This window comes from Pygoscelis adeliae, unplaced genomic scaffold, assembly GCF_000699105.1.
Source record: "Pygoscelis adeliae isolate BGI_AS28 unplaced genomic scaffold, ASM69910v1 Scaffold610, whole genome shotgun sequence".
In the NCBI taxonomy this organism is placed as follows: domain Eukaryota; kingdom Metazoa; phylum Chordata; class Aves; order Sphenisciformes; family Spheniscidae; genus Pygoscelis; species Pygoscelis adeliae.
In genome coordinates this window covers 235,608-247,989 of record NW_008824008.1, presented here as the reverse complement: position 1 = coordinate 247,989, position 12,382 = coordinate 235,608, and the positions used below count along the sequence as shown (strand labels likewise).

The 12,382-nt window shown below is 38.9% G+C and overlaps 1 protein-coding gene across 1 annotated transcript in view; it reads right to left on the bottom strand.

Moving 5' to 3' along the window:
* Positions 1-3,705: 3,705 nt before the first annotated feature.
* Positions 3,706-12,382, bottom strand: part of COPS4 (COP9 signalosome subunit 4) — a 10,648-nt gene continuing 1,971 nt past the window's right edge. Inside the window, exons 2-10 of the mRNA XM_009326047.1 lie at positions 11,156-11,235; positions 10,208-10,359; positions 9,599-9,702; positions 8,574-8,727; positions 7,294-7,444; positions 6,711-6,881; positions 5,219-5,334; positions 4,768-4,852; positions 3,706-4,278 (exon numbers count right to left, since the gene is read on the bottom strand). Coding sequence (XP_009324322.1) covers positions 4,145-4,278; positions 4,768-4,852; positions 5,219-5,334; positions 6,711-6,881; positions 7,294-7,444; positions 8,574-8,727; positions 9,599-9,702; positions 10,208-10,359; positions 11,156-11,235 — 1,147 coding nt within the window. The 3' untranslated portion in view covers positions 3,706-4,144. The remainder of the gene's footprint in view (positions 4,279-4,767; positions 4,853-5,218; positions 5,335-6,710; positions 6,882-7,293; positions 7,445-8,573; positions 8,728-9,598; positions 9,703-10,207; positions 10,360-11,155; positions 11,236-12,382) is intronic.

Sequence of the window (12,382 nt, the reverse complement as noted above, 5' to 3'; positions counted from 1 at the left end):
AGTGGTTGAGTCACCATCCCTGGAAGTATTTAAAAGACGGGTAGATGAGGCACTTAGGGACATGGTTTAGTGGGCATGGTGTTGTTGGGTTGATGGTTGGACTCGATGATCTTGGAGGTCTCTTCCAACCTTAATGATTCTATGATTCTATTCACATGTTCTGTTAGCTGATCATCAAAGGTCATCTTCATTTTGAGGCTAGAGCTGGTCACTTGGGTTTCTCCTCTCAGAAATGGTTCGGTAGATCTGTTTATTGCTTTCCAGAAGTCACTCCTCGCCCACAAGGAGAAAAGATACTCCACAAAGCAGCTGTGAACACAACCTGTTACGGCTTTTTCAAACGGTCTTCCTCCTTACACAGCAGGGTAAAGCAGCAAATGCCCTAAATTGGGATGTATATGAATGGTGTACATAGCACACCTCCATCTGCAAAGGGCATGCTCCCAAGAGAAGAGCTGTGTGCAGAAGTCAGTGTGACTTGCTTTTCAATATAAAAAAAATCTGTAAGGCAACTAAGAAGAAAACCAACAGGCTCCAGACTAATAGCGACTATGTCTACATTTCTCTTGAAGGGAGAGAAAATTCTCAGCCAGTACCACTTTGAACAAGTTACAAGTAATTTCACTTGAAAATAAGTGGTCAAAATACTCTTCAGCCTTGAAAAAGAACAGCCTGTATGTCACCATTTTGCTCTTCCTTTTCTGATGCTATTGGACTAAGATGTGCAAGAATACTTGCATAGTAAAGAATAACATTATAATTGGGTCTAATCTCACTTGACAGTTTCTTACTGAGTAGTAGTGGCAAGGTGCCTTGAAACAAGACACCTCTTTCTGAATCTAGACAAGTGTAATAAGTATAGCAAGTGAGCATGCTCTCTATGTTCTTTCCCGTATTAAAGAATTTGATTTGATAGCAAGTACTTGCTGCTGTAAAACTACTTGAAAGAGCAGTGATGTGCTGTCACCCTGAGCTTGACATCCTGAAACTTTGTGAATTTCTTGAGGGATGTTTGCCTTGTCATCCAACTCAGTTTTGTTTCCATAAGCAGTTAAAGAATTGAAAAGTATGAAGCTGCTTGGATCCAAGGTATGCAGCTAGATACGCGATCAAGTGAATGGAGTTTCCAACAGAATGGAGATAACAAATCATAAAAACCTCTGAAGACTGAAATGTTTGTCACTTTTTTTAAACATCAACAGCAGAAATGGAAAAAGAGTGGCTAAGTCTACTAAAATTCTGTGAATGCCAGTATCACTAAATGTTTCACCTTTTTTTTTTTTAAAGAAAGTTACGTAAGATAATTACTAATACCAAATATAAAATTTTCAGGCTGCTATCTTTCCTATGTCAGTTCCAGTACTAGGCAAATCCTTGTTGTTTGTTCTTGTTTGGGAAATAGTGGCTTCCTCTACAACTGTTGGTTTCATATTTAGATGGTTCTGACATTGTTTTTTCTCCCAGATTAGAACAGTGAAATGAGTGAAATCTTGGCAGTGTTTTGTTGCAATAGGGCTAAATTTTTGTTATTGCAAAACCATGAATTCATCTCCTTGTAGGATTCAACAGATAAGAGCTTGTACATCCAACTTAACCACAAATCCCTAAGTAACGTAAGTTCATGGGTCACTGAAGTATTCCAGGGAAAAAGAGAATGTAAATGAAATCAAAACATAAGCGATAATTTCTGGGTAAGCCAGGCAAACAATGAACCTGCTCTGAAGAAATGAGACAGGATGTCTGATCCTCTGTAGAACAGCTGTTAATCAAGGTCACACTGCAAATCTCAAGCTGTAATGGTATGACTAGTTAAGGAAATCTCAAGCTGTAATGGTATAAGTAAAGAGAGTGAATTTACCACATCACTTGAAGTTTCTATTTTAATTGTGAAGTAAGTCCCTGCACTTCAATGAACTGATCAAAAGCCTAATCACAAATCTTTGAATGGTATACATTTTTCTGCTCATACTAGATTAGATTACTACTCGAGTAATTACTAATTAGATACTGTGTATCTAACTGTCTTACATTGTCTACATAAATGTCTTGACACTATAGTTGACTTTAAAGGAATTGGGAGAGTTGAGAGGAAAAAAAGGTCATCTGGAAATAAAAGAAGCTATCCAATGAATAGCCAAAGCTAGCTCTGACACTGTTGACTTGGAAAAAGCAGTACAGCAAAGATGTGTACAGTGCACTCAGGACTTGCTTGTGGTCAGCTTGGCTGTTACTGCTACTGAAATACCAGCATCTCTCCTGTAGCCAATAAATTATTTACATCTGCTGTGTTAGAGAGTAATGCAGGAAGCTATTTAGTAAGACAGATGACCCTTGTGGGTATTGGAGGTAAGCATCCAGAGTGCCAGACACCAACCCGAGTAGACAGAGACCTTTATGCTGGACTACGTCAACCCACACTGAAGGCGAACAGCCATCCAACCTCTATCTGTAATAAGGATCTAGAAAATCCTCCACCTCTGCTCTTTTACAGTAAACTTGTCAAGAGGTGGGCAGCTCCTTCCTGCTCCAACAGCTGCTCTGTCACCACTCCCCCTCCCAGAGAAACTAAAGGATGCTACCAACTGGGAGCCATCATAACTTACTTGGCCAGTTGTTTTGGGACTCAGAAATATCACCTGCCAGGTTAACAGAAGTCCATCCTATTTATGGATGAACCACCCTTCACTAGGATCCTGGCTTTTCTAAAAATTTAACAGCACTACAAATCTAAATGCATAAACATGTTAAAGAAAAAAAACAGGCAAAACAAAAATCAAGGCATTAGTTGTGGATTAAGCCAAAACCTTTGACTCGAGAAGACATCAACATCCCCCAGACTTTGAGACAAAAAGACTAGGATGAACATAGACTGAAAACTCATAATAGTATTATTACCTGACTGAAATGAAAAAGGAGCTAAGGTAATTCACATCAAAGCTGGAATTACAACGTGAATGAGATCACCTCAAACCAAAACATAACCTCTGGACAGAACAGCTATTGATGAAACTCTGCCTTGGCTCTCCATTACCAGAAGAGCTCTCTGTGAAAACCCCTCCAGCAAATCACACAGTGAGACTCGTGTATAAGGAGGGGTAAAGAGTGCACAACTCCAGACTGATAAACATCAGAAGGGCCACTTTGATACTTTGTTGCTGTGCATAAGCATTTCAAGTTAGTCCTGCTTATCACATGACACCTTTACCTAGTCATTGTATCTCATCATATAAGTAATCTGCACAGTATTCTCCAGCCACTCCAGTTTCAGAAGGTGTTTAATCTTTTGCAGTGCAGAATCCCTACCTGTCAAGAGTCTCTTGTTACACCTCCAGTTCCAAAAAACCACTACAGATACTTTTGTAAAGTTACCAATTCATGTTGACCTAGAAAATAAAACAAAGAGCATGCTTGGCTCACCTTACTTGGCATGTGCTATGTTCTCATCACTTACCATTATCATTGCAACAAGCTCTCTTGGGAACACTGGTCTTTACCCCATCTTTCAGCACAGATAACTCTGTGCCCTGCTGCACCAATGCAGAAGGGTCAGTATTTCCTTCAGTTAAGATTTCAGACTTGCATTTTATAAACAGAGAAGGAAAAAAGCTGTTTTTCATTTAACATTCTCAGGGGCTGAAACTGACTATTCAAAAAATTCAATTTATTTCAAGTTACTGCTTAAGAAAAAAAAAAACAGGTCCCTGCAACACTTAAACCAAGTGGCTCATTCCAGCCTTTATTAGAATAATTACAACTAAAAGAAACATGGCAGTTATATTTTCACAGCAGGACAAGCATCATAGGAAGTAATGGGCTACAAAGCTATAGCAATACAGTGGGAAAAAAAAATAAAATTAAATAAACCAAAACCAAAGCTTGCTGCAGACATTACAGCTTCTTCTACGTGGAAACCCCAGCTTTCAGGACAGCAGAGTGCAATGCACAGGCAGCATCATTCTATGCTCAGAGAACTGGGAGACTGTCACACTAAACATGGCATCACCTAACTGTGTCCTAAGCCAGAGTGAAAGCAGAAGGTGGGGAAATGAAGGTGAGTTATTTGTTTGGTTCACAGTCCTACTCAGTTCCCTTCTTTCAGCACAGCAGGCAGTTGATTGCCTCCATTCAGACAATGGCTGCACAGTCACTGAGCCATCTGGGCCTCCATTGCCTGCGCTGTCCATTCTGGGGCTGTCTGACTTATCTTCTCCAGCAGGTTGTTAACCTGGAAACACAGTGACTGAATTTGCTTGTCCCAAGTTGGCAAAGCTTCACGAGCTGAAAAAAAAAAAACACAACCAAAAACAACCCATACAAAACAAAGTAAGTCTTAGCAATTCCCTTGCCTTTTCAACTGCAACCTTTACTTCTGCCACTGCCCCCACCTACCTCACAGAGGAAGCCTTCCTTGCAGCTACATCATGCTCATTTCCGTATTCAAAAACTACAATGATTTTGCCTGTCTGTTACAAGCCTAACTCCTGCATTACAAAGTAGAATTGAACAGGTGAACCTGTTCCTACATGGAGACTGATGGAACAAATTCACGCTTTCCTGTAGGTAAGAGAATGCATAGTACGGAGGGTGGGTGAAGCATAGTCCTCCATTAAGGCAAACTCTGCCACCTCCTGGCCTCAGAAAGACGCAGCAAGCTCACTTCAGATGGAAGACATCAAGAAACTTAATTTCCTTATCCTGTAAGGCAGCAACTCAAAAAGCTTACTCTGAATGGTGCTAAAAAAAATTAATTACTGTGGTTGAACTTACTCTCAAAATGAACAATTCCGTCAATTTGATCAATGAATCCATTCATGCGACCCTCAGTTATCATCTGAGAAGCTATCTTTTCTGCCTGAAACAATGAAGAGAGAAAGATGTTAGAAACTTCCTCCATTCTGAAAGAAGTTAAAAATAATTAAGACTTAATAGTCCTTATGGGCTTTTCAACACCACACATTGCAGGGGCAGGGGGGACGACCTACAGACAAGATTAATTATGAAATAATTAGACATACTATCAGTGGCATCTAACTCCACTGTTCATTCCACATCATGTACCTTTCCTTCTCATAAGATGTGCTAGATATTTAGCCTTTCTCATAATATGGAATATTTAATTATTTCCTAATATTTAACTAATTTTCCTAATATTTACCACAGCTGTTTTCTAATGACTTTGATGCTCCTCGTTTTTACAAAAGATGTAGAAAACTGATACCTTAGCTGCAGGGATCTCTAGTAATGCTCCGAGTTCTTCAAAAGTAATGTTGTTGTAAAGTTTGCTCGCAGATAGTAAGTTGTGCTCAATAACAGCTCTGTCCAGGATACTAGAACCTTAGGGGTTAGATGAGAAAAAAAATTCATTACTGTAACATTGAAATACTTGGTTTATATTGTAGAGCAGATGGAAAACGCTTTTTTTCCCCAAGGGTTACGTGTGCAGAAGGTCCAGATGCATTTGCCTTGCATCAGTGTTATGCTACGCAGAAGAAAGTAAACAAAAAGTTTACTTGGCATGGATGGCACATGATTTATTTTAAGACAGGTAGCTTAAACCCTTTTATTTAATTTCTAGAATAATCAAGTGGAGCCCTTGGTTTTGCTACAAGACTCAACACCTGAATTGAGGGAATTCAACCTCCTGTGATCAGTTCCTAGCTTGCCAAATGGAAAGACCATTGTTGTTTTTTTTTTTATTCATTACAGCTCTTAGGGGTACAATTAACCTCTCTCTTACTCTGCTTGTATGGTGATAAACCCTCATCTAATTTCTCTCTTCTTAATTTAACAATTTAACTCATTTGCCCCTTAACCTCTAGTTGAAGATAAGCACATTATTAAATACCAACTAACCTGCATTCTTCAACTTATACGGACAAACAGTACAGGTTATAAATAAACAACAAATTGACTCAAGGAAGGGACTGCAGCGTATTGTTCGTAAGTACCTTTAACCAGTTTTCACCTTTGCGATTACACAGTTGTTTATTTGTCCTTAATCAATGAGTAGTGTTCACTAGGAGAGTTTTCCTGATTAAGAGGTATTTCATGCTTATGTATTTTTCCACTTCAATATTCTTCTAATTTAGAAAATTGAGACCAGTGTGTTTACAATTCCAGTGAAGTCATTACTTCACATTATTTCTCACTGTTCAGAAGTTCCAGGAAGAACAGAGCTAGTAAGATGTCAGTGAGATGGATCAGAAAACAATTTGGAGATGGTGTGAGGTCCCAGCCATCCCCTCACTGTCATCTTTCTTGCCAAGTTAGGAAGCAGTTCAAATAAATTTATCATCCGCACAGACCATTTACAGCCTACATGCATGTCACGTGTTTCTAGGCATCCTATTTGTAACAGTGCCTTAGAACTGGAGAAGCTCAAAAGGACAGACTCAAAGTATGAGGCAAGGTTAGAAATACTGGGAGGTTGTCAGTGAAGAGGGCTGTACATGGACAGAGAAACAAGTTTTTTACAAGTTATCTTCTAGAAGAGTATTTCAAAACCTTAATAGCCAATCAGAAAGATGAACTATGGCTAAGAAGCTTTACTATTAAACTATACTCATAAGGGTAACATGCTGGGAAATAATTTTAAAATAATCATATAAGCAATACTAAATTCTTTTCCATCACACTTCTTGACTGCATTGGGCAAATCTAACTCCTATGGATGAACACCTAGCATTACAAGGCTTCAGAGAAACACGTACCATCAGCTGTAGTTGCTTTCTGGTGAGGCATTAGCATAGCTGCAAACTCTTGCAGTTGATTTCCACGGATAATTCTGTCAAGATACATCTTCTCCAAGATCCCATAGGCTGCAAGCTGCTGGCATCTCTCATCCTTGAAGAGTGTAGCAAGCATGCGAGAACGCTGTTGTCCTAGGAGAGTCAAGAAGAATCCTCATAAATGATTACCAAAGCATTGACTATTTAGAGGCAGACAACAGAAAATTATCATCTTTTTTTCCTCAATACATGCTATTAACCAACAAAGCTCTACCAAAGAAGAAACTCAGTTGTGTTCAGTTCCAAAACACTCTTTGCCACTGACTATCTTTTGCATCTTTAGCCAAGATGCCACTTTATCACTGGCAAAGACACAGAAGTAATCCAACTCTGAGTTAACAGTATGCCAACAGGTAATTTTGACACTGTGTTCACAGTTTTGGATTCCTCACCAAATCTTAGTGACAAGATCCCTCCTCACAAGTAATGCACAAGCTGACTTGCTTCAGGGGATATGAAATACCTACGTTGGGTCTTTTATACAAAAATGTAACACGTATTTTACCTGCTGATGCCAAAATAGTACAATGCAAAGCATGCTTCAGTGCCTCCAGTCGCTCAGTTTCATGGACTATGCTCTTATAGGAGAGCTCGTTGTATCTTTGGGCAGCTTCAATGAACTTTCTTCTGTAATCAAGAACTCGAGCATAGCAAACCTAGAAAGAAAGTATGTCTCAGAAAAAGAAAACTAACAGGGGTGGCTGCATAATATAGGGGTGTATAAATTGCCACATTATCAAGTGACAGCTCCCATAAATATTGCTCTACTGCATCCTAGGGAAATCTGTGCCTTCGAATGATTAGCTTGACTTGTAAAGCCCTTACTAAAGTATCATGGAAAGGAACTGAAAGGGTATTTCCCAGCACTGTTTCACATGTTAAATATTGCAAATGTCTAAATGCCAGAAACGAAGTAAATTAAATATTGTACAGCTGATATTGTACTTACATAAGCTTCCCCTTCACTACTGAAATTGACAGCTAGCACTTAGGTAGCAATTTGTGTTTCAAGTGTTTGCTTTTCCCTTTCAGCGCTGTAACAGCATCTGGTATTTCTTCTCTCCCTTCCTTTGTGCTTTTCTAATGCTTACAGAAAATATTTACACTTCCAACTGAGTGCACTCTTTAAAACATAGCATGGGGGGAGAAAAAAAGAAAAGGGAAAACCAGCAAACCAAAACCACCACACCCTGAGTTACAGCTCATGGTACACCTGCTTTGTGTTGTAGAATTTTAAACACCACCACACTTGATTGGTACTGTCACACTATAGTTATCACTGCTCATCCCAGTTACTAAAATGGTTTGAGAAATTAGTGTATGAACTATGTACACAGTAAACCCACAAATAAGCAGAAAGGTCAGCAGTTACTTTACTACTTGAGACTTACAGCTACTTTTATGGATGGGACTTACTATTTAATTACTGTTGGGGGGGGCTTCCATTGTCCCTAATAATTGGATGTGATTTTTTTCCCCTCTTAGATTTACTGACAAAGGTGGAGGCAATATTTTCAACAATATTTCAGATGTTTTGAAGCCTAAGTTTTATTTTCAGTCAGTAAAGCTGGCATTTAAGGAACCTTTACAGACTTATCTCCAAACCATAAGGAATAAGCTGTTTAATTATTGCCAAGATATGGCTCTCAAGCTCCCAAAACCATTTAGAAGCTTTTCCTTTGTCTCTTTTCTCATTATGAAAGTTTTAGTGGCATTGCATAAAAACATCTCAATGTGGAATCATCTCCCTTTAGAAAGGGAAAGCAATAAAGCAAGTGAGACAACCTTATAATGGATTTGCAGCTGTTCATTAGTTGATTCATTCTGAAGCAGGGAAGCTCGATTAATATATGCTTCTGCTTGAACTGGGTCATCATCCTCCAGATACAGCCTGGCAATTTTCAGGTAGGTCTCCAGTTTATAATCTACATTGTATTGTCTGTAGAGAAACAGAAAAGCAAGTGCTCAGAGTTGTTCCATGACTACCCTTGCTCTTAGCTGTTCTAAACATGTATTATGATTCTTAAGCTCTTGGCAATGTTTGCTTTACCCTGCTTTCTTCTTCCATAACACCAAAATTAGTGCTCTCTGTTCAGGGTAAGGAAATTTGAGATGAATGCCAATATAGAACTGGCTCCTACAAACACCAGTAGAAATAATGCTGTCCATGAAGACACAAATGTACACTCTAATAATCTGTTTTTAGTGGATTGGAAGTTTGCCAGAAGTGGTGAGCCACTTGAGATGAGAAGCAAACTTGCAGTGGAACAAATAGGTTCTAAATAGGCAAAACCTACAGCAATTCCTTCTACATGCATACAGAGAAAGAGGATAGAAGGGACAACCAGAGAAAAGTAACAGCAAGGGTTCTAGACTTAAAAAAAAAAAAAAAAAAAAAACCACAAACAAACAAAACCCCACAGAAAACCTCAACTGTATTTGTTAATATCCAATTTCAAACCAGGTCTTCATTTTGAACTGTAAAGGCAAACACATGGAAGAACTGCCACCTTTCAAGAACCTTTCAATAACCTTAGAAGCTTTTTTGTAAAATACTATCAAAAAGGCTGTTTATCAACAAGACTAATAAATAGTGCAAAACTTCTGGTGCAGTATTTTGACCCCCTACAGTGTTTACTGTAATGTACAGTCATCAAGCTATACTTTGGTCATCTGGCAGTAGTTCTGGCCTGAACTACTGAAACTCTGGGAAAACACACAACCCCAAAATTCTCACTCGCTGGTCTAGTTAAGTACAAAGGGAGCAAGTATATTTAACAACACAGAACTGTGTACAGCACAGTACTTACTTTTGCCCTGTTTCCAAAGGGATCCCCACCAATACTTGTGCTGCATTTCTCCAGTCTTCTTCTTTCTCATAGATTGATGCAAGATGTTGCCTTATTGAAGCAACCTAAACAATAATAAAATCAATAGCAAACACTATAAAAGTTGAATGGTTCTGTATTAACTTTCACAGTATTTGTTCTTGTTCATTAATCCCCTCAACTGATACCCCAGCTTCACAGACACAGCAACCTGCATGCACGCAACTCTTCCCATGCGAGGAGTCCTGTGTGGGACTCCTGGATCAAGCTTTAATACCAAGCTTTTTAAATATGAGTGCTGATTTGAAGCACTTCTACTTAAGCTTGTGACAAGATAAAAGGAGTTTATCTTCAGGGAGTGATAAGTAGTGACCTTTTATAAAGCTTTTAAAAAGATGAAATGAGGCTTTCAAGAACTGGAGCACCAAGATTCACAAGCTATTTCTTGCAGTTATACCTTGTATCATGCCTGTGAGGTATCTGTTTTGAACAGCTTTTTTAAAGACTTAAAATAGTCAGTAGATAAGGGGGGGGAAAAAAAACCCAAAGCCAAGCCTGCAAACCAAAAACCCCTCATCGTTGATCTCTCACCTGCTCTTCAAATGAAATAACTCTAGGCTGTATCTTTTCCAAGGTGAAGTGGTAAATTTCTTTGGCCGTAATGTCAGGAAGACTTGGAAGATGGGTACAGAAATCTGTCAGCAGCTGACGTGAGATCACTAGACTGACATTCTCATTCACCACTGGTTCAGAGACGCATGGAAGAAAAACACAAGATGGAGGCAATGCTTGTCAGTGCCTTCACTGTAAGTGATCATTTGCTTTTATCTTAAATTTGAATATTTCAAGTTTTTAAATCTGTATCCAAGTGAAGGGGTTTTTTTCTTTGTTTTTAAAAGGTGATTTTTTTTCTCTCAGAAACAGTTTGTTTACACTAGAGGCCACCAGAGTTCTAAGCCCTGACAGATAATAATGAATTTCTCACTTTGATTTATAGTTTAGAGAGATGTTTCATTCTAAATCACTGTTCTCAGTTGCTGAAACATCTTGGACAAAGTAAACCTTTAGGCTAAATTTCACTAATTTTATTCTCAACTTAAAAAAATTACACTAGATTTATACATTTTATAGAGGTATTCAATAAGCCAAACATCCAATACAACACAAAAAACCCTAACCATTTCTTCTTGACAGTTTTTCAAAGTAACTTGAGATGGGGGAAGAAGGGGGTTGTTAGTTTAAATACCGCTTGGCATCCAGTATCAATTTTAGCATTCAACAGAGACTACTTTGTTTTCACCTTCCAACACTGTCACACTGACAGGTTGGAAAGTTATAATAACTTACAAAGCTTACAAGTCCATTCGCCCTTTAACTTCTGAATGTGGCAATGATGGTTCCTCTTCTAGTTGTGTTTGAGTTCCGATAGAACCAAAATATCATGTATTTATGCAGCCTCACGTAGAGCTAACAAATACGCAATCCCACAGACCTCTGGCCTTCACTCAGTGTGCAACCGATTATACCAGATGCACTTACTTGCTTCTACAAAAGCTTTCAAAGCTTCAAGTTGTTCTACACCCGACAGCTGCATGGCTTTTTCCAGTATTTGACGATATCTGTCCACAGATTAAAAAAAAAAAAAAAATTTAAAAAAAATCACTCTTAGGGCACATTTTTTCACTAACAAGTTCTGTTTCTCTGTTTATTTTCTATGTCAGAGCCCTACTTTTGCTTATATTTTCTATACATTTGAGGTGGCAATTTTCCAAAGTGTTTGTACTCAAATGTCAGGAACATTCACCTGGAATTGGTATCTGGCTCTTTTTATATCCCAGGACTAGATTCTCAGATAACACAGCTCATCATTTTGTTATCTGTGAACATATGTGCAATTCTGAAGGTTAAAAAAAAACAAAACATGTCCCTAGGATAGTGCACAGAAAAAGTAATGAAAACTGCATCACTCATGGATTAAGATTAATAAACTTAGTCAAATGTTCAAAATGCCATATTCAATGAGAATGAGAAACAGTGTTTGGAGTGGGAGGTAAATAGTATGTTATGGCCACTTGACATGAGCATAGGCACAGACCATGCATTTTTAAGTGTTTATTCCTGCAAAAATAGCAACTCCAGTTTTCATACTTCATAAAGCTAATTAAACTTTGCCTGGGACATAACCTCAGTGTGTGCAATACTGATGAAGTACTACATTCACGTTGAAGCCATATTTTGAGGGGAACATTTCCACGTTTTTACATGAAACTCCTAAAAGTGAAGCAATTCCTCTAGAAAATAAGCAACTGGACTGGAACTCGAAGAATTTCAGTTGACTGATCGACATCTGACTGAACCCTCGGGGGAGAGAAAATCTACGTGACACATTGCACTGTGAGTAGCTCAAACCCCAAGGTTTGCCATCCAAAATAATAATCATAATGATGATGGAGTTACTGACATATCTACAGCAGCCGAGGAAAATAAATTCCCCGACCCGTAAATTTCACGCAGCCGACGGGCAGGCAGCCGAACTCTGACGGGCGGCAGGCAGACACGAGGGAGCTACAGCGAACGGCTAAGGCCCCGCGCGGGAGTCTGCGCTAGGACACCACCGACACAGAGCAAGCCGTCGTTAGAAACGACAAATAAATAAAAAATGACAGAATCATGAGGCGAAATCTTCTTTTCTTCTTTTTATTTAAAGAAGCGCGGCCGTCGGGCAAGAGCCGCCTCGCCTGCCCAGGGCCCGGCAGTCCCCCATTC